This window comes from Leucoraja erinacea, chromosome 22 (assembly GCF_028641065.1).
Source record: "Leucoraja erinacea ecotype New England chromosome 22, Leri_hhj_1, whole genome shotgun sequence".
NCBI lineage: Eukaryota > Metazoa > Chordata > Chondrichthyes > Rajiformes > Rajidae > Leucoraja > Leucoraja erinaceus.
Window position 1 is genome coordinate 21,239,636 of NC_073398.1, and position 19,537 is coordinate 21,259,172.

The 19,537-nt window shown below is 43.3% G+C and overlaps 1 protein-coding gene across 8 annotated transcripts in view; it reads left to right on the plus strand.

Annotated features, from left to right (window-relative positions):
• LOC129707784 (voltage-dependent calcium channel subunit alpha-2/delta-1) overlaps window positions 1-19,537 on the plus strand; it is a 492,487-nt gene that overhangs the window by 61,588 nt on the left and 411,362 nt on the right. For all 8 annotated transcript variants that reach the window (XM_055653085.1, XM_055653086.1, XM_055653087.1 and 5 more), the window contains exons 2-3: window positions 289-370; window positions 1,212-1,328. In XM_055653085.1, coding sequence (XP_055509060.1) covers window positions 289-370; window positions 1,212-1,328 — 199 coding nt within the window. The remainder of the gene's footprint in view (window positions 1-288; window positions 371-1,211; window positions 1,329-19,537) is intronic.

Here is a 19,537-nt window from a genome sequence, read left to right on the forward strand (position 1 = left end):
TCACAAAAACTTCAAATCATCCAACATGCTGCAACACTCCAATCTCCTCTCAGTGAAAAGTTCAAGCAAGGGACATTAAATGAGGAAACATTGGCTTCACCAATGTTACAAATGATTTAAATGTTTAAAAAGTCATCTGTACTAGAAGCTGGTACACGAATGAGTGCCATCAACACAATTAAACCAAGCAAAGAGATTCAGTGAAGACCAGGTGTCAGATTGTCTTTGTAATGTTGACAGTCAAAGCCACAACCCCAAAGTGAAAGAAGAGATCTCTTTGTCTTGCAGTATTCGGTCCTGGGCGGAGAAGATGAAGGAGGATCTTGTGAAGTTGGTCCGTAGTGCCAGTGGAGTCGATCAGCTGGAACAGGTAGGAATAATGATAGCCGATTCTCAAACCCCTGTGTGAAGAAGGGTCTTGACCTGAAACATCACCTATTCCAGAGATGCTGCCTGACCCACTGAGATACTCCAGCATTTTGTGCCTCCCCAATCTTCCTGCCATGCTATCAGGTGTATCAGCAAAATCTATCCATTGATAACAAAGGGTCATTTTGCGATTCACCAAGAAACCGATTAATTTGTGTTTTAAGAGCTGAGTTTAATGTTTTGTCATGGGTTGAGGGAATGGGAAGCCAAGGGATTGGTGAAATATGGCTGTGAAACATCTGTGTCCATGGTAAAATGGAGTCCACAGTGCATGTGTTTGCTTTTTGCAGAAAGGTGCACCTTGCATTGGGTTGGCACACTTGCAGTTAGCACTTTCACCAAAACCCACTCTCACATGCAACACTGACTTGACCCCAGTGCAACTCATTTGGATCTCCAGATGGTGCTATCCTTTATCCTCATTCAGGTGAATGTGTGTCACAGGGGGGGAGTTTATAAGAACGTGGGGAGAATGGAATAAGGGAACATTAATGGGGAGATAGGGTTGCTCTGTGCAGTAACATTGACTCAATGGGTTGAAATGCCTCGTGTCATAAAGAAATATGGATATATATATGGCAATGCAGGAAGAAAGAGTCACATATAACATTGGTTAAACCAGGAGGTTAATCATTGTTAGATCTGACTGTTCTCAGCTGCCACATCCTCTGTAGATATGGTGCCTTCATGGCCAATGCTGCTTTTTCACCCTTTGTACATAAATGCAACTTGCTAAAACCAAAGGATAATTACAACAAATGGTTCTCATCATTTTATTGCAGATTTACTTAAGAAACAGACAACACTACACCATCGAATCGAATGACGCGCAGGGTTTGGTCGAGAGTGCAGCCAGAGAAATCGAAAAGCTGCTGAGCAACAAAGTGAAGGCCCTAAAGGTGAGCACAGGAGTTCCATTGTTAAAGTCCAGGGCAAGCTGCATCCTGGCTTTGGTTTACTACAGGCACCATGAACTGTTCCCAGTTGGTGGAGTGTTCGTAACATGGCGTGCGCTACTAACGAAATGCACGAAAAATAATGGGAAGAATGTAAGCAGGTGATTTCAACAACGTATCAAATTCCACTTGGAGATCTAAGAAATATTGTACAGATCCGAATGTTCTTTTGTTTCTTGTGAAACAAATATCTACAGCGATATGTGTACTTTTCAAAAGTTGTGGAAAAAATGTTGACCTGGAATTATGACTTGGCACTTGGAGTCACTTCCAGGCTAAGCCTGCTCTTACCAGGAACATAACCCCTAAGAAGCTGTCTCCGATCTGCATGGGAATAATGGTGAATGGTGCAGGGCCTGTTTGATGGTAAATCCCATTTAAATGCTCTGAGAGTCAGTGACCTGCTCGGAGTTCTTGGAGCTCGAATATATGTAAATGCCTCGAATGTCCGCAAGTATTCAAGAACTGTTTAAAATCATTTAAATATACTTTATTTTTGAATTAAAAAAAAAAGTTATATATGCCTGAAAGCCCTTTCAACGATGAAATTGGATTACATTGATTTAATAGTTAAATAAAATAAAAATACATTAAATTACCTTTCTCCTATGCAGCTATTCTTCTCCATTCTTATGAATGCTTTATTGTTTCTATAGCAGGTTTAGTTTAGTTTACTCTAACTTGGCAAAGGAACTGCGTGTAAATATCCCAGCGTAAATGCTTCATCAGGTGCTGGTCAGAACACATTTGGTGTATTGTGAGCAGTTTTGGGGCCCCATATCTGAGAAACGATGTGATCGCATTGGAAAGGGTCGAGAGGAGGTTTATGAGAATTATCCTGCGGATGATTGGGTTATTGTGTGAGGAGCGTCTGATGACACTGGGCCTGTACTTGCTGTAGTTTCCAATGATGAGGGGGCATCTCATTGACACTTATTGAATAATGAAAGGCCAATGTGGAGAGGATGTTTCAGTAGTGGGAGTCTAGGACCAGGGGGCACAACCTCAGAATAAAAGGACTTCCCTGTAGAATGGAGAAGATAACAAATCTCTTTCGTCAGAGGGTGATGAATCTTTGGAATTCATTACCACAGATGACAATGGAGGCCAAGTCTTTAGGTATTTTTAAAGAAAAGATTGATTGGTAGGTTCTTGATTAGTAAGGGTGTTCAAAGTTATGGGGGAAAAGGGAGGAGGATGGTTGAGAGGGAAAATAAATTGGCCATGTTCGAATGGCGGAACAGACTCGATAAACTGATGGCCTAATTCTGCTCCTATGTCTTATGAAGTTATGAGCTTTTCTTTATACACATCATCTTTTATCTATTGTCACCACCTGCCGCTCCAATGTTAAAGCAGAGCAGTAAAGAGCTCTGGTGGGCATCCATCCTGGTTTGTCTCAGAATTTTAGATGTTGATTTAGGTATTTTTCCACAATCTATTTGGGTCTCTTCTTATCGACTGCATATCACAAGATCCGAAAATGTTCAGCCAGAGCTGAACGCACTTCTCAGCATCTGCATACAATGGCATCTTGCGCTTCTTGTGCGTGGTGGCGGAAAGGTTGGTGAAAACAGGGTCGCGACGTGAACGCTCTTTCCTTGACCCCATTTGGGTCTCTGAGTGTGCAAGTGTTACATTTAACAAATCTTTGGGTGAAAGAGTGTTTTCTAAACATATGGGTGTAAAGGGCCTGTCCCACTTAGGCTATTTTTAAGCGACTGTCGGCGACTGTCATAGTTTTAGCAGGTCGCCGAAAAAACAGCGACTGGATTTCCGTTCGACATAAAATTTGAAATTAGACTCATACTTTAACAACAAAAAAAGCCGAAGTCGGCACCGGCGACAACTTACGTTCACCTGGCGACAACTACAACAGCACCTACTTCAGGAGAAGTCAAGCTATGCTCATTGGCGTCGAATCCGCTGCCGCTGACTGTCTCTGAAATTTTTCAACATGTTGAAAATCCAGCGGCGACCAGAAAGATGCTACTACTCTTTAGGCGACTGAGGAGACGACTCACAACCATACAGGCGACACCACGGCTACCATGTGGCCACAGCCTAGTCACCTAAAAAACTTGCCAAAGTGGGTCAGGCCCTTAACAGACTTGGTTAGCTGATACCTGAGATGTGTTCTGTAGATACAAGTAGAAAGTAAAACTGTGCACCTGAATCAAGTTCAGAGTGCACAACAAATGTAGCCGCTCCTACTGAGGTCAAAGGTCAACCACCACTCGCGACGACTTGCCTGAGTTTAATGTCGGAGCATAACCTGGAAATCGTTAGTTAGCTGTTCAGACGTTTGGGACGTGCATCTCTGCATTACCCTTAACCACCGACAGCACTATGGAGCTGAAGGCTGTTAGTTTTGCACAGATCTAGTGGGTTTTCAGCTGCAGTTCCATGCCGTCAATGAGCAGTGAAGCATGGATGTGAACCAGTGACATGAATGCACAATATGTGTCCAGCCTAAGGGAGCTAGATATTTCTTTGGCCTGGTTTCTGTGTTGCTTCGAAAACTTGTATTTTATGTATAAATGGAATACTGAAAGTCAGTGCTGGGTTGTAATCATTTATAAATTCCATTTCACGAGTATCTTTATTGCTTATCTGTTGTAGACATTTGCATTCACCTTCAAAGTAAAACAGCAAAGTGCTCTTGCATCGGGGAATATTAAGTATTGAAACCATGTAAATGCTATAAAATTACATTTATTGGATGCCGAGGATTTATTCCTGAGTTGTGGGTGAACCAAATTTAGTATTCATATATCTAACAGTCTGAAGAAGGATCTCAACCTTTTTCGCCACCTACCCACATTCTACAGGGATGCTGCCTGTCCTGCTGAATTACTCCAGCATTTTGTGCCAATCTAATATCTGAATTTTGTTATAATAATATAATTTAAAAAAAAATCTGCACATCTAAATCACGATTTATAGGCTGGTAGAAATACGTAGCAGCTCATGTTTAGTTTGGTGAATCGGGCATATCAGCATTTGTGAGGCAGGACATACCTCCGAGCTGCATCAGAAATATAACAAAGAGACCACTTCCAAAATGTTAATTTGCCCTTTGTCTCTGTTGATATTGGTGATTGCACTCAGTACTCTCACCGCAAACATCATTCAAAAACCTACAGGCAAGCAGACAAGAGCTGGAAGGCTGATGCGGGATGTCAGATCAAGCTTATCAGAACCTTTACTTGTGTGGATGGCTCAATTGTTCAGCTTGGAAACTGATACTCAAGGTGGCAGGTTTCCATATATCAACGATTTGACTGACTACACACAGTGTGCCTGTCTTGCATAACAAGCTCACAATGAATCACCAGAATTTACAGTTCAGCTTGCTGCCTTACAATAGTTATTTACACAACCTATTGATCTGTTTTAATTGTTTGTACGTGTCTGTCTTAACAGGGGTTGGAACAAAATGTGTTTTTTCTGGGATCAGTACCAAAAAATAATGATGTCATAAGATATTTTGTTCCAATTGTCAGTTGGTGTCAGATCAACTTGATCAGAACCTTTACCTGTGATATTGGTACAAAAGAGAAAATTCAGATTCAGATTCAGATTCAATTTTAATTGTCATTGTCAGTGTACAGTACAGAGACAACGAAATGCATTTAGCATCTCCCTGGAAGAGCGACATAGCAAACGATTTGAATAAATAATAATAAGTGTCCGGGGGGGGGGGGGGGGGTGGGTGATTGGCAGTCACCGAGGTACGTTGTTGAGTAGAGTGACAGCCGCCGGAAAGAAAAATGTGGATATGTGAAAATGTGACATTATCAGAATTATGATAACGTTATTATGGATTGGAGGAAAAAAAACTAAATCCTGGAAATACTCAGTGGGTTAGGCAGTGCCTATTTGGAAATAAATTCTACTTCCTTTCTCTGCAACTTAAATCTACAATTTTTTTAATGTTCTCTTTTCCGTTTCGATGGAAGGGTCTTGGACCTGAAATGTTAAATTTGGTTCTCTTTCCACAGATGCTGCTTCACCTGCTGAGTATTTACAATGTTTTCTGTTTTTATTGCAAATGGGTAGAGAGGGTAGATGTCTGTAAACTTTCAAGAACCTCGTGTTCTGTGTTGTCAAACCTGAGGACTTTCTCGACGTCATGGGGAAAATCCTTAATAATTCCAGCAAATCCAAAAAGAACGCGAGTAATAGATTTCAAGACTTCCACGAATTACAATATGTTTGGGATTCTTAAATGAACCTTTAACCTCCTAAAGCATTTTTGAAATGTCTGTTTATTTCATCAGTAAACATCTCTCCATGATTTTAGTTGTGTAGTCATTCATAAATATCCTACTTCGCTGGAATGATTTAACATTCGCAGCGAATGTCCCAGAGTAAATATAGCCGTTCAACTTAAGAGGGAAATGGTGGGGAAATGGTGCACTTTGTAAAAATACTATGCGTTCCTTGCAACAGTAAACCAAAGATAAATTGTGATTGTGCAGTCCAACTGGTGGGATACCTAATAAATATTGTAACAGTAGGCTGACAAAAATATCCTTGTGGATACAGACTCCCGTTGTGAAGTAATTCTGTTTGCAGCATTTCTTATTGCTCCGTAGTCACCTGTACTGCCGTGACATCTGCTTTTCTGCTAAGGGCCCTGTAATTAGGAACTTGTAGCTTCTGCGTTTAGTTTAATTTAGTTTAGAAATACAGCACGGAAACAGGCCCTTTGGCCCACCGAGTCCACGCAGACCAGTGATCCCCATACACTAACACCATCCCACACACACTAGGGACAATTTACATTTTATCAAAGTCTACAAACCTGTACGTCCTTGCAGTGGGAAGAAACTGGAGCTCCCGGGGAAATCCCACACGGTTACTAGGGAGAACGACCAAACTCCGTACGGACAGCATCCGTAGTCAGGATCAAACCCGGGTCTCTGGCGCTGTAAGGCAGCGACTCTACCGCTGCGCCACCCTGCCGCCCTGGTTGAGGAAGAAAAGACCGGAATGAGAGACAACAAAATGCTGGAGTAGCTCAACGGAACAGGCAGCATCTCTGGATAGAAGGAAAGTTTCAGGTCGAGATCCTTCTTCAGACAGAGCCTCAGGGGAGAGGGACTTACAGAGATAAGGAAGTGTAAGAGATCAAAAGAGATGAAGGTCAAGGACAACGTAGAATAGATCATTGTTAGCTAGGAGAAGGTGACAACGAAGCAAACAGATTCAATGTAGTGAGGGGACAGTCAGACTGGTTGGTGAACTGGGAAAGGGGGAGCGATAGAGAGTGAGAGGCAAAGCAAGGGTTACTTACAGTTAGAGAAGTCAATATTCATACCGAAGATAGAACCACAATGCTGGAGTAACTTAGCGGGACAGAGAGCATCCCTAGAGAGAAGGAATGGGTGACATTTCGGGTCAAGACCATTTTCCACTCCCCTTACCTACTCTAACCTCTTCTAATTCCTCAATATTCATACCGCTGGGGTGACATTGGTTTAATTATTTTTTTTAGATAGTTCCAAACGTCAGGGTTTTATTTTCCTTAAGATGATTTTCCCTTTCCTGTGCAGTCGTATCTGATCTCCACATAACACGTTCCTCACACCAGCCCAGCACTGGAGACTTTTAATGTTTTAAAGTTCAACCTGCTGCAGTGCTGGGATTCCATCATGATACGTGGATTATGCAGCTTCTTGAACCAGACTAGATGAAAGGCTCTTCCCTCGGTTGCAAGAGCTCTAAGTGAAATTAGTTTAGATGCACCCAGCAAGCATGGAGAGGTAGTTATTCACTTCAGGAAAATGTCCAGACCTCAACACTAATTGACAGGCTCAATGAAAAACCAGATGGAGGTTGATGAATATTTTCCATTAGCACGCACTCCGTGCAGTTGGTGTTCTGAGGGAGAGTGGCAATTTATGCTACTTGTGCTACTTATGGTATTAATGGGTTTTAAGCAGGAGCTGAGTGCTTTTCACCCTGACTGAAAGCACAGATGTAACTTGTCTTTCTCACCCCTTCTCCTTCTGTTGGAGAAAGGCTTAAAGACTTTTACTCTAGCTTACTCCAAGGAGGCTATATGGGTGGAGCTGAGAAGTAAAAAGGGAATGATCACTTTGTTGAGAGTGTACTGTAGGCTGCCAAACAGTCAACGGCAATTAGAAGAACAAAAATGCCAGTAGATTGCTGGCAGCTGCAAGATCAACAAGGTTGTCCTAGTGGGGGATTTTATTTTTCCCAATATAGACTGGGACTGTCAGAGTGCCAAGAACTTAGATGTAGTGGAATTTGTCAAATATGTGAAGGGAAGTTTCCTTTGGCATTATGTACAGTGCCCTACAAGGGAAAGGACAAAGCTTCATCTGGGAAGGGTAAGTGACTGAAGTATCCATGGGCAAGTCTTTTGGGACCAGCGACTACTGTTCTATTAGCTTTAAAATAACTTGAGGATAAAGACAGTGCGGGCCCACAAGCTAAAATTCTGAATTGGGGTCAGGCCAACTTTGATGTCATTTTGTTGGAAGTAACTGCAGATGCTGGTTTACACTGAAGATAGACATAAAAAGCTGGAGTAACTCAGCGGGACAGGCAGCATCTCTGGAGAGAAGGAATGGGTGATGTTTCGGGTCGAGACCATTCTTCACACTAAACTTGTAATGTTGAGCTCGAGCCCGAGACCCTTCTTCAGTCTGAAAGAAGGGTCTTGACCCGAAACATCACCCATTGCTTCTCTCCAGAGATGCTGCCAGTCCCGCTGAGTTACTCCTGCATTTTGTGTCTAACTTCAATTTTCTTGGCCCCACACTGGGAGTAGAAGTGGGGGCGGATTCGGACCGCAACGGCCGTGAGTCCCAGGCCGAGTTTGGCGATCGTTTGCCTGCTTCTGCTGCTGTTGGAGGTGAGACGTTGCGTCACGCCAGGGTCTTGGGCCTGTCCCACTTTGGCTGTCAGTTGCGAGACAAGCTGTTGGCGCGCAAAAGTTTCCTTCGCTACAAAGATTTTGGAGCCCCGCACGATGCTGCGCACAGCTACATACCCCTCCGCGCTTCTCAGTGGGACAGGCCCCGCGCGGCCACACGATGCCCGTGCGCCTCAGGTGACGACGAGGTCACGTAATTTGCGTGCCAAGGACGCGTAAGTGGGACATGCCCTTTAAGGTTTCAGGATACGAAGTGTTAGAGGAACTCAGCAGGTCAGGCAGCATCTGTGAAGGGAAATGGTTGAACTATATTTGGAGTCGGGTCCATTCTTTAGACTGATAGGAGTAGGAGGAGAAAGCTGGAAATGAGGGGGACAAAGGCTGACAAGTGATAGGTGGATACACATGAGGGGGGTGGTTGTTGGAATAATTGACAAAAACTAAAGGAGATAAAAATGAGTCAGATAAGGAAAGAAGAGGAGGAGTGGAATGTAAATCCGCAGGGAGGTATATGTGTTTAAGGGGACAGGGTGGAGAGGAAGGGGGGGGAGAGTAGGGGATTCGGGGATGGGAGATAAGTGTACAAAGAAGGGGCAAGGTGACTGAATTTGGTGTTAAATTCTCCAATTTCAATCAATACCCTCCCCTCTCTTTCGCATTCCCACCACACACACCTTGTCTCATCTCACTCATCCTGCTGCTTTCCTCTCCTCCATACACTTATTCCCCAACACTGAGACCCCATTTCCCTTTTATCCCCTATTCCCCTCCTTCCTGTACCTTTCCACCTATATCCCTCTGATTGGCTTTATCTTTTGCTCCTCTTCTCATCCCTTATCTTACACCCCTTTGTCTTCTTTTCACCTCACGCCTTTCTCACTTCCTCTCCCCAACTGCCCGTTAACCGATCCCCTCCCTTGCCTGCATCTATCTATCTATCACTTGCCAAGCTTTGTCATTCCCCCACCTCTCTTTTTAATATTTTGCTCTTTGGCTCCAGTCAGTCTGAAGAAGGGTCCCGACCCAAAAACATTGTCTGTCTATACCCTCCTCAGATGCTGCCTGACCTGCTGAGTTCCTGCAGCGCTTTGTGTTTTGCTCAGGATTTCAGCATCTGCATCAAGACAGAGTCCCTTCATCAGAATTGACTCAATTGTTAACCCTTTCTCTTTGCACAGATGCTGACGGACCTGCTGGGTGTTTCCCAACAATTTCTATTTTAATTTTAGTTTAGTTGCAACATCCATACTGTTTTGATTACATAACGTAATTACTACCAGTTATCAAATAATTTTTGCAAGGGTTCGCTGCATTGGAGTTCATTTCAACTTGATATTTATCCAGGAGCTAGAAATCGGAGTTATTCTAAAACATTTTTAGCTGGTGGACCTGTTTGAAAGCCGGTTCTGTCGGTGCTGGTGTAATTGAACCGATGTCAGTTAGTTGGTGTCAGTCTGATTGTGCGCGAGATGGATTGGGTTGCTTTGGGTTTTACAACCAGAGTGTGATTCAGGGTCAGAATTAATCAATGTAGCCAGCAGGTGACAGCTTGAAATGGCCGGCTCCTGGAATTGCAAAGATGTACCATGAGAAGATGTGCAGGCACGAGACTTGTCTTGCTGGCCTGCTTTATGTAATTCATTTCACCAGATGGCAATTTTACTCTAATACCTGTGCTTTACATTAATCTTTCATATAAAGCAATCAACAGACAACATTCTTTGAAAGCGCTAGTGGCCTTTGCTGGTTTTAAATGGAGAAGCCCGTGTCCGTGCTGGTGGTGTTTTTCTTTAACTTTTTCCTGGCTTTGTGAGAGCACGTTGCTGGAGATTTACAGAGTGGATGGTTGTAACAGCTGCTGTTTGGTGACTGAAGGGGTTTCTGATGGGTGAGTGGCGATGATCTGGTACACAGATGTAAGAGCTGCTGTTATCCCTGTCACTGCTCAAGGCTACTGGCAGAGTGCGTGTGTTGCTCACCGCTGGTCAACATGCCTGCTGGCTGCACTCACCACCACACAACCACTGTGACATCAGCAGCCTGAGTTATAGATGCACGATGCAGACAGCCGGGTGTAAGTCAGAGCACACGGCCTATTGAAGGCATGAGACTGTGTGTCCAAAAGGACTGTCCTGGTCACAGCTAATCCTGTGTTAATGGTGCAGTGATGGGGTTGTTCCCTGTTGCAAAATTAATGATGTCTGACAAAAATCTCTCTTCTGAATGTATTATGGTTGCTGCATTCATGCTGACTAGGGATTATAGTTCTTTACATAAATAACATTTAGTTTAGTTTAGAGATACAAAGATTTTAAAGGTCTTTTATTGTCACGTGTACCAATTAAGCGAATTACCATACAGCCATACTAAAATAGAAACAAGACACACAACCAGGGGCAGAAAACCCGGGGGGGCCAGAGGGGACACGTCCCCCCCATGTTTTGAGAGGTGGGCGACATCCCCGCCAGGTTCACCTGCCTGGGCTTGTGGGAAATATGGCCAGCGCGGAGAAGCAGCGCTGGTATCCCGTCAGTCCAGACAGGGCTGTAGTTAACCCGGTGAGACAGGTAGTTAAGCTGTATTTAGCGCTGGATTGAGCCTACGAAGACTCGTGAGTGTGCGCATGCGTGCGCGGCCGCCAAAAAAAATTGTGTCCACCCGTCCCCTCCATGTTTTGATAGTGAGTTCCGTTCTTGCACTCAACTACGTAAGTTAACATAAACATCCATCCTCTCATTTCCCACATTCCTCACTGTGATATGACCGTCGGGGTGATCGAAGCTCTCGCAGCCGGTGGTCGAATGTCCTGCGTCGGGGTGGTCAAATCTCCTGTGGCTTGGAGTTCCCAAAGTCGGTCTCTGATCAGAGAACGCGAGCTCCGTGATGTTAAAGTCCGCAGGTTCCCATGGTAGAGCTCAGAGGTCGATCCCTGGCAAAGGGATCGCGAGTTCTGCAATGTTTAAGTCCGTCGGTCTCCAGCAAAGGCTGCCAACTCCTCGATGTTAGGCCGCAGTGCGGACGGAGATATGATATGGAGAAAAATTGCATCTCCGTTGAGGTAAGAGATTAGAAAAAGTTTTCCCCAATTTACCCCACCCCCTTCCCCCCCCCCCCACATAAAACAAGCTAATGAACAGTAAAACATAGATTTAACACGTACTAAAAAAACAACGAAGAAGAACGGGGCAGGCTGTTGGTGAGGCAGCCATTGCTGGAGTCACCTGGTGGATACAGGCCCTTCGGCCCACTGAGTCCATGCTGGCCAGCGATCCCCGCACACTAACGCTATCCTACACATACTGGGCCAATTTAAAATTATACCAAGCCAATTAACCTATAAACCTGTAGGTCTCTGAGATGTGGAAAGAAACTGGAGATCCCAGAGGAAACCCATTCAGATCACTTGGAGAACGGACACTACTAAGGTTATTTTATGTATTCATTTTTGGATTCGCATCACAAATCTTTTCACACCCATCTGTACTCAAGTGAGTCAAGAGACAAGAGTGTTTTTTTTTGTCATCCTCCCAGATAGAACAATGAAGTTCTTATTTGCTGCAGCACAACAGAATATGTAAACATAGTACACTGTAAACAATATGATATAGTCCTGTCGCTCAGGACAGGCGCATGTTAAATAAGCCCATGCTCTGTCATAGTCAGGTAGCCAGCATAACCATGTCCATGCATGGATCACTGCCCAGTCCCCAAAGCCAAGTATTCCCCACTGCCCCAAGCTCTGAAAAAGTATTGCACAAATCTGTAATTGTACTGAATTGTATGATATGTATATGAACATCCACTGTCTCAGGCCATGCACTCATGATTGAGGATGATTGCTTCCACTCTTAAAGGACACAAAGTGTTGGAGTAACTCAGTGGTTCAGGCAGCGTCTCTGGAGAACAAGGTTAGGTGACTCGTTTGGTTGGGACCCGTCTTCCACTCCTATTTTGTTGATTCTGAACAGGCTGATGAGAGGGGAGCTGCAGAGTTCCTCACAGACAGTGCAGGAGGTGGGCGACAGAGCTGGTGGATGCGTTGTTAGTGAGATGGTGCACTCCAGGTATCCACTGTGTGCTCCCAAAACACCACCTTGAGGTTCTCAACCCTGTGCTAAATGGTCCTCCGCTTTCAGTGGTCCTGCACCAGAGTCCCAGGAGTTAGGAGTGATAATGCACTTTTCCAAAAAGTCTCTGAGTGCATCCTGAATCTTTTCCTTTGCCTGATCATCTGTTCCCATGACGGTGCAGAATATTCAGCGTTTCGGCAGTCAGGTGTTGGCCATGCAAACTGTGACTTCCAAGTGTAAAGCAGGTTCTGTACTGTGATTTGTGAAACTGCGAAGACGTACCTTTAGAAGGTGATGAGGAGGAACTTCTTTTGTCAGAGGGTGGTGGATCCATGGAATTAATTGTTACAGACCGCTGTGGAGGCCACGTCAATTGACATTTTTCAGGCAGAGATGGACAGATTCTTGATTAGTGAGGGTGTAAGGGGTTATGGGGAGAAGGCTGGAAAATGGGGTTGAGAGTGGCGGATAAATCAGCCATGATTGAATGGCAGAGTAGACGGTGGAAAGAATGGCCTAATTCTGCTACTGTAACTTCTGAACATATTTACAATATATTCAAGCTAGAGAGGAGCTCGACTATTCTGTTTTAAATACTTCTAACCACTGCTCATTGTTGGAAACCGCAATGGCAGGGTAATTGCAAGATCACTGCCGAAATGTGTGTTCGATTTATGTAATTCACTGCCCAGTATTCCACATGCAGATGGAGTTACACATTCAGTTCACACTACAAACTAAACTTTCAGAGAAGGTAGAGAGTTACAAAGTAAATTTAGTGGACTAGCTATTGTTCCAAAACTGCTGTTGGGGAACATTTAGTTTGTGGCAGTCTATTTTGGCCAGCTGTGATCATTGTGAGCTGTGTCTAATCATAGATGGAGGATACCAAAGCTACTGGAGGACATCTGCACTCTACCAACTCTCTGACACTGAACTGGCCTGATGCCAACTTTGGCGCTATATCTGACTCTAATATGAGCTTCAGATTGTGGCATCATTGAGAGCACCAGTTTCCACCTCTGTGTCTTTGCCTGATTCTAACACCCTTTCAGCTCTTGAAACCATCTCGCGCAGATTTGTTTCCTTAAAGTTTCAACCCACACTTGCCAGCCCAGCCCACTTTCCACTTCATGAAACTGAGGTCACCCAAAACTCTGCCGGCTATACCATGACAGAGATAGCACCTCATATTTAGATGTGCCCCAGTGCAAATTGGCGGAACAGTACCTCATATTTCACTTGGGCAGCTTACACCCCAGTGGTTTGAACTTCAAGTAGACCTTACTTTCCCACTCTCTCCATCCCCTCCCTCTTCCCAGTTCTCCTGCCAGTCTCACTGTCTCAGACTACATTTCATCTCTACCGCCTAGTTCCCTGACATCAGTCTGAAGAAGGGTCTCGACCCTAAATGTCACCCATTCCTTCTCTCCAGAGATGCTGCTTGTCCCGCTGAGTTACTCCAGCATTTTGCGTCTATCATAAAAGTACAAAAAAATGTTTTAAGTACATTCCGCAATTAGTCCAATTACAACAATTATTCAAATCCTAAGCCGCTCCTGCCACATATTATAGCAGCTTTATATATGACAACTTGTATTCTTGGAGTACCTGTCATGTAGCAAAAGTGTCCCAGTGTTCCCTACAAGAGCATTATTGAAATCAAAAACCACACGGTGCATATTGCAATATATACAGAGGTTCAAAGCGATTACAGAAACGGGGAGGAGCAGGGAAGCATTTGAAATGTTTCTGGGTTGAGACACAATGTCACTCATTCCTTCTCTCCAGAGATGCTGCCTGTCCCGCTGAGTTACTCCAGCATTTTGTGTCTTGCTTCCGATACATTTTGTACTTTTAATCTCTATGGTAATATTAAAGCAAAATTCTTTAAAAGAATGAGCGTGAGAGCTGAGTTAAGGGCCAGTCCCACTAACGCCACTTTTCAGCGACTGTCTTCCACCTTCAAGCTCGAGGGCACTCGCCTGAAAAACCTTGACCGTCAGCAATGAAACCGTGAGCCGGATGGACCGTCTGCGCATACACACACGCACGCACACGCACGCACACACACACACACACACACAGAGCAAAGGCAGGGGCCAGGGAAAGCAGGGGCGCGCTGTCTGAAATTCACACCCGCGATGAACAGGAAGGTAAAAGACGGCTGGCACAGTTACGGTAAGTCCTTTGGGGGGGGGGGGGGGAGAGGGGTGGACGAGTGGAGACACTTTTAAGAAGCCAAACAACATTTATTAAAGTTTAATGGGCATTTAACATGACCTTTTTTTTTCTTAACGAGCTATTACCTTCGACTACCTTTGATTACCTTCTATTGCCTTCGATTACCTATGACCTACCTCAACTAAATCTACAAGTAAAAATGTAATTACCTCTCGTACACGGGTAAAGGTATAAGCATCTTTAATAGACACCTCGGTGTCGGATATGCAGTACATTATACGTCCAGGCTGCTGCATCTACGAAATGTAATAAACGAGTTTTTAGCACTATAAACATGCACTAGGTGGGGTTAATTACTAATAAGTATTCTGATTGGCTATGATGCAATAGCCAATCTACAAAAATATATCGATTTTTTTCCATGGTGGCCTCAAGTACGCGGGGACTACTCTCGAGCATGAAGGAGAGTTCTAATCCCTGTCCAACTTAGGAAACCTGAATGGAAACCTCTGGGGACTTTGCACCCCACCCAAGGTTTCCATGCGGTTCCCGGAGGTTTTTTGTCGGTCTCCATAATGGCCGAAAGTGGTTTCCGCTTCTTCTATGTTCCGGCGATTATTTCAAAAAATTCAAAACTTGCCGCGACTAAAAATAGGTTGCCGTTTTAAAAATCAGTAATTTTTTAGTCAAAGCCGGTTGTGATGCTAGTTGCAGGTGGTTGCCGGAGGTTGCAGGTGGTTGCCGGAGGTTGCGGGTAGTGGAAGGTAAGAGCTGCAACCTCCGGCAACCACCTTCAACTAGCGTCGCAACCGGCTTTGACTAAAAAATTACCGATTTTTAAAACTGCAACCTATTTTTAGTCGGGGCCGGTTTTTGAATTTTTTTAAATAATCGCCAGAAGATAGAAGAAGTGGAAACCACTTTCGACCATTAGGGAGACTGACAAAAACCTCCGGGAACCGCACGGAAACCTTGGGTGAGGCACAAAGTCTCCAGAGGTTTCCGTTCAGGTTACCTAAGTGGGACAGGGGCATTATGCCCCTGTCCCACTTACGAAACCTGAACGAAAACCTCTGGTGATCTTGCGCCCCCTACAGGATCTTTGCTACCGACCACACACACACACACACACACACACACACACACACACACACACACACACACACACACACACACACACACCGAAGGTGGGGGCCACAGACAGCGGAGGAGCGCTGTCTGCGTGATGTAGAGGAAAGTAAACGGCTGCCATAGAGCACGTAAGTCCTTTGGAGAGCGCGGGAGGGAGGGAGAGAAGCGGAGAGAAGGGGGGGGGAGATGGAGTGGAGACAGTTTTACGAAGTTTAATAAAGTTGGCGGGCATTTTACCTCTGGCGGAACTTCTAGGTCCTGAAAACTACAATGAGCCAATCAATATGGCCGTTCAGCGAAGGAGATTGCCTTTGACTGCCTGTAAGTAAATAGCAACCCCACTACACGGGCTTTGACCAAACGGCAACCTATTTTCAGTCGAGGCTGGCTTTGTTTTTTTAAAAATAATTGCAGGAACATAGAAGAAGCCTCGACTATGCGGAAACCACTTTTGACCATTAGGGAGAGTGACAAAAACCTCTGGGAACCTCACGGAAACCTTGGCTGGGGCGCAGGGTCTCCAGAGGTTTCCGTTCAGGTTTCCTAAGTGGGACAGGGGCATTACAAAGACCTCGTAGGACCTCGTGTCGACCATGCTGCGAGTATGAATCGAGGGCAAACTGTTCTAAACTCGCGAGTTTGGTCCCCGCAGTGGGACAGGCCCTTTAGATTCAGCAACTTCAGGAGAGAAAAAGAGAGAGGGTTTGTGTGGGAGCATAATAACGGCGGTGCTGAATTTCAATGGGCTTGCTTCCAGTCACCTGCCCTGTTGGTGCTGCAGTCATGCTGACAAGTCAGGGCCATTGTTGTTTTGTTGATAATGAATTGATTTTAATCATGCTGCAGCTGAGTGAAACTCATGCACTTCCATGGAAGGGAAAACAACCCAATGAATAAATATTTGTACGAAAGCCAGACTTCCTGTTAAAATGGAATCACTTCACTTGTTAGTCATGCCCAAATTACAAATAGCACTTCTGTTTGCTTTGTATTACTACACTGAAAAGCATAGACTATTTTAATCCTTAATTTAAATCTCAAATGGCAACCAAAGTCTATCCTTTTACTCATCTCTCCTAAACTTTGTGCGTTTTGATTATTTTCAGAGGAAATAAATTTAAATTCATTCTGGAATTTATTTTAATGCAATTTTCTTGATATTGTAAGGGCTTTTGTCCTATGTTCCTACTTTATTGTACTCATCTTTTGAGTTGTTTGAAAATACAGGCCTTGAGTGAAAACATTTTTCTAGCTTGCAGTAAAATCATAAATTGCAGTTGGCATGTTTACAATATTCCATTTTGATTCTGTGTCCAGAATTGTAGTTTTAAAAAATTGTAATAGCGAGTCAATCTATTTAGTTCATATGGTTTATTTTAAATTACTTTATCTGAATATTTGTTTTCCTAATTTGCCAATGAATGCTGGTTTTGCCAGTAAGGTATAGATCCTGAAAATGAATGTGATAATTGCCATAAATTATGAAATAATACATTAAAACCATAAATAACATTCAACATTTTTGTATTTTTCATAATGGATTCTCAGACCACTGTGTAAGTTACTGGCTGGATCTCCATTGTTTGCCAATTTTGTTGCTAATGTGCACGTTCATCAACTTTTAATCTTATATTTGCTACTTTTGCAGCATTTTTGGATATCCGTTGTGAAAAATGTGCAGAAGACAAGGCAAGGCAGTGCCTTTATTCATGTGATAGGATAAAGTCTTGCCTCCATATTTATTGGTGGAAAATCATTCAATCAAAGTGGTGCATAATTTTAATAATAATAATAATCTTATTTATATAGCACATTTTTAGTCAACTTGCATTGACCCCAAAGTGCTTCACATAATTACATTACATTTACACACAGGCAAAGTTAAGTTCAGTTAGGGAAAACCAAACATGAAACTTGTGCAAAAGGCAAAGTGCTGAAGGAACTCAGTGCGTCAGCAACTACGTCGAGGGAGTGGACAGGCTACGTCTGGGGTTGAGATTCTTCTTCAGTAAGAGCCTAATAAGTCCCAACCCAAAACATTGCCTATCCATTTCCTCCACCGATGCTGCCTGACCAGCTGAGTTCTGCCAGCACTTTGTCTTTTGCTCAGGATTGCAACATTTCCAATTCCTAGTGTCGCCAAACATGAAACTAGCATTATATAAAATGGCTAGCATTATCAAAAAATTAATTAGGAATACTCTTGCATCTGCAGGTAACAGACATGAAGTGTTTCTAGATTTGCTGTGGTAGTTGGTTCTGATCATTAAAACCCTGCACTGAGTGAATGTGCAATGCTTCCTGCTGCATCTACACGCTGAAGTATAAAGAACTAGTCTTTTATGAAAGGATAATAATCAATAAGCTGGAAAGGGTGCAGGGATTTATGAGGATGTTACCAGGACTTGAGGGCCTGAACTACAAGGAGAGGTTGAGTAGGCTAGGACTATTTATTGAAGAGCAGGAGGATAAGATCCTCATGGTGTCCAAGATTGTGGTGCCTAAGATCTTAAGTTGAATAGCTAGGGTAAATGTACAGTCTATCCAGAGTTGGGGAATCAAGGACCAGAGGACAAAAGCTTAAAGTGAGGGGGGAAAGATTTATTAGGAATCTGAAGGGCAACTGTTTCACACAAGGGGCGGTGGGATTATGGAACGAGCTGCCAGAAGAGATAGTTGAGGCAGGTAATATTACACCATTTAAAATATATTTGGACAGGGATATGGATAGGAAAGGTTTAGAAAGATATGGTCCAGATGCAGGTAGATGGGACTAGTGGAGATGGGACATTTTAATTGCTGTGGGCACGTTGGGCTGAAGAGCCTGATTCCATGATGTATGACTCTATTTGTTGTCATATGCACTTATAATATGCACTTATAAGTTCATGGTTGGATTTCTTTTGGAGAATTCATATATTGGCACAGAGACCATCTAATTAATTAATTGATTGATTAATTAATTTGTGATATACCATATGTCTGAACCACAACTGGATATAGTGTGCATGCCATTTTTTTCTTTAAATTGTATTATACTTGTATCATTTTAGTGCCATTGAAACATGAATGTCATGTTGAATGCAGCAGGTCCTTGTCAGTACTAGAATTATAAAAAATAGGCCAAAGTAAGACAGTGCAGCAAAAACTACGCACGTCAACAGCTTTGTTTAAAACTGGCCCAGTGTGAAGTCAATGTGTCAACTAATGGACCTAGATTGACATAAGTTTATTTATTGGTGGAAATTCATTTTATGATACTGACCAGTGAAATAACTTCCACTTTTTGTTGCAACAAATCCCATATGTTCATTGAAGTTATTAGCAATTCCTTCGTTTTGCCTCTTGCAATCAGAAGATCAAAGCCTGACCATTCAGTGTTCTGGATAGATTGTCCTTTGATAGGTATCACAAATTAGGAAGATGGTAACATTTTGAGTGCAGTTTGACACGTAACAATTCTATGTGATGCCGCACCATAGATATTATGGAATCTCCGATTTCCTCAAATAGTGTGGCCAATTAAAGTGTATAATTCTCAGGGGGTTCATAAAAATTAGTTTTCTAAATGTTTAATGATTCAGTAATTAGGTCAAGCATAGAATGAAGATTTTACATTGATTGACGTACAGGACCTGTATTTAAATGGAAACGGGTCATTGAACTTTTTAAAATGAAATAGTTTTACTGAACAAAATGGTCAGTACACCTCTAATGTTTAGGCTCCGTCTCACCTACTGAAAAAAACATATAGTTTCCTTTTCCAAATAAAAGTGAGATGAACTTTTCAGGGCAGGATTTTTGGAAGCATTGATCCAGAATCAGACACCATGCTTTTGTCTGTTCACTGAAGGTTT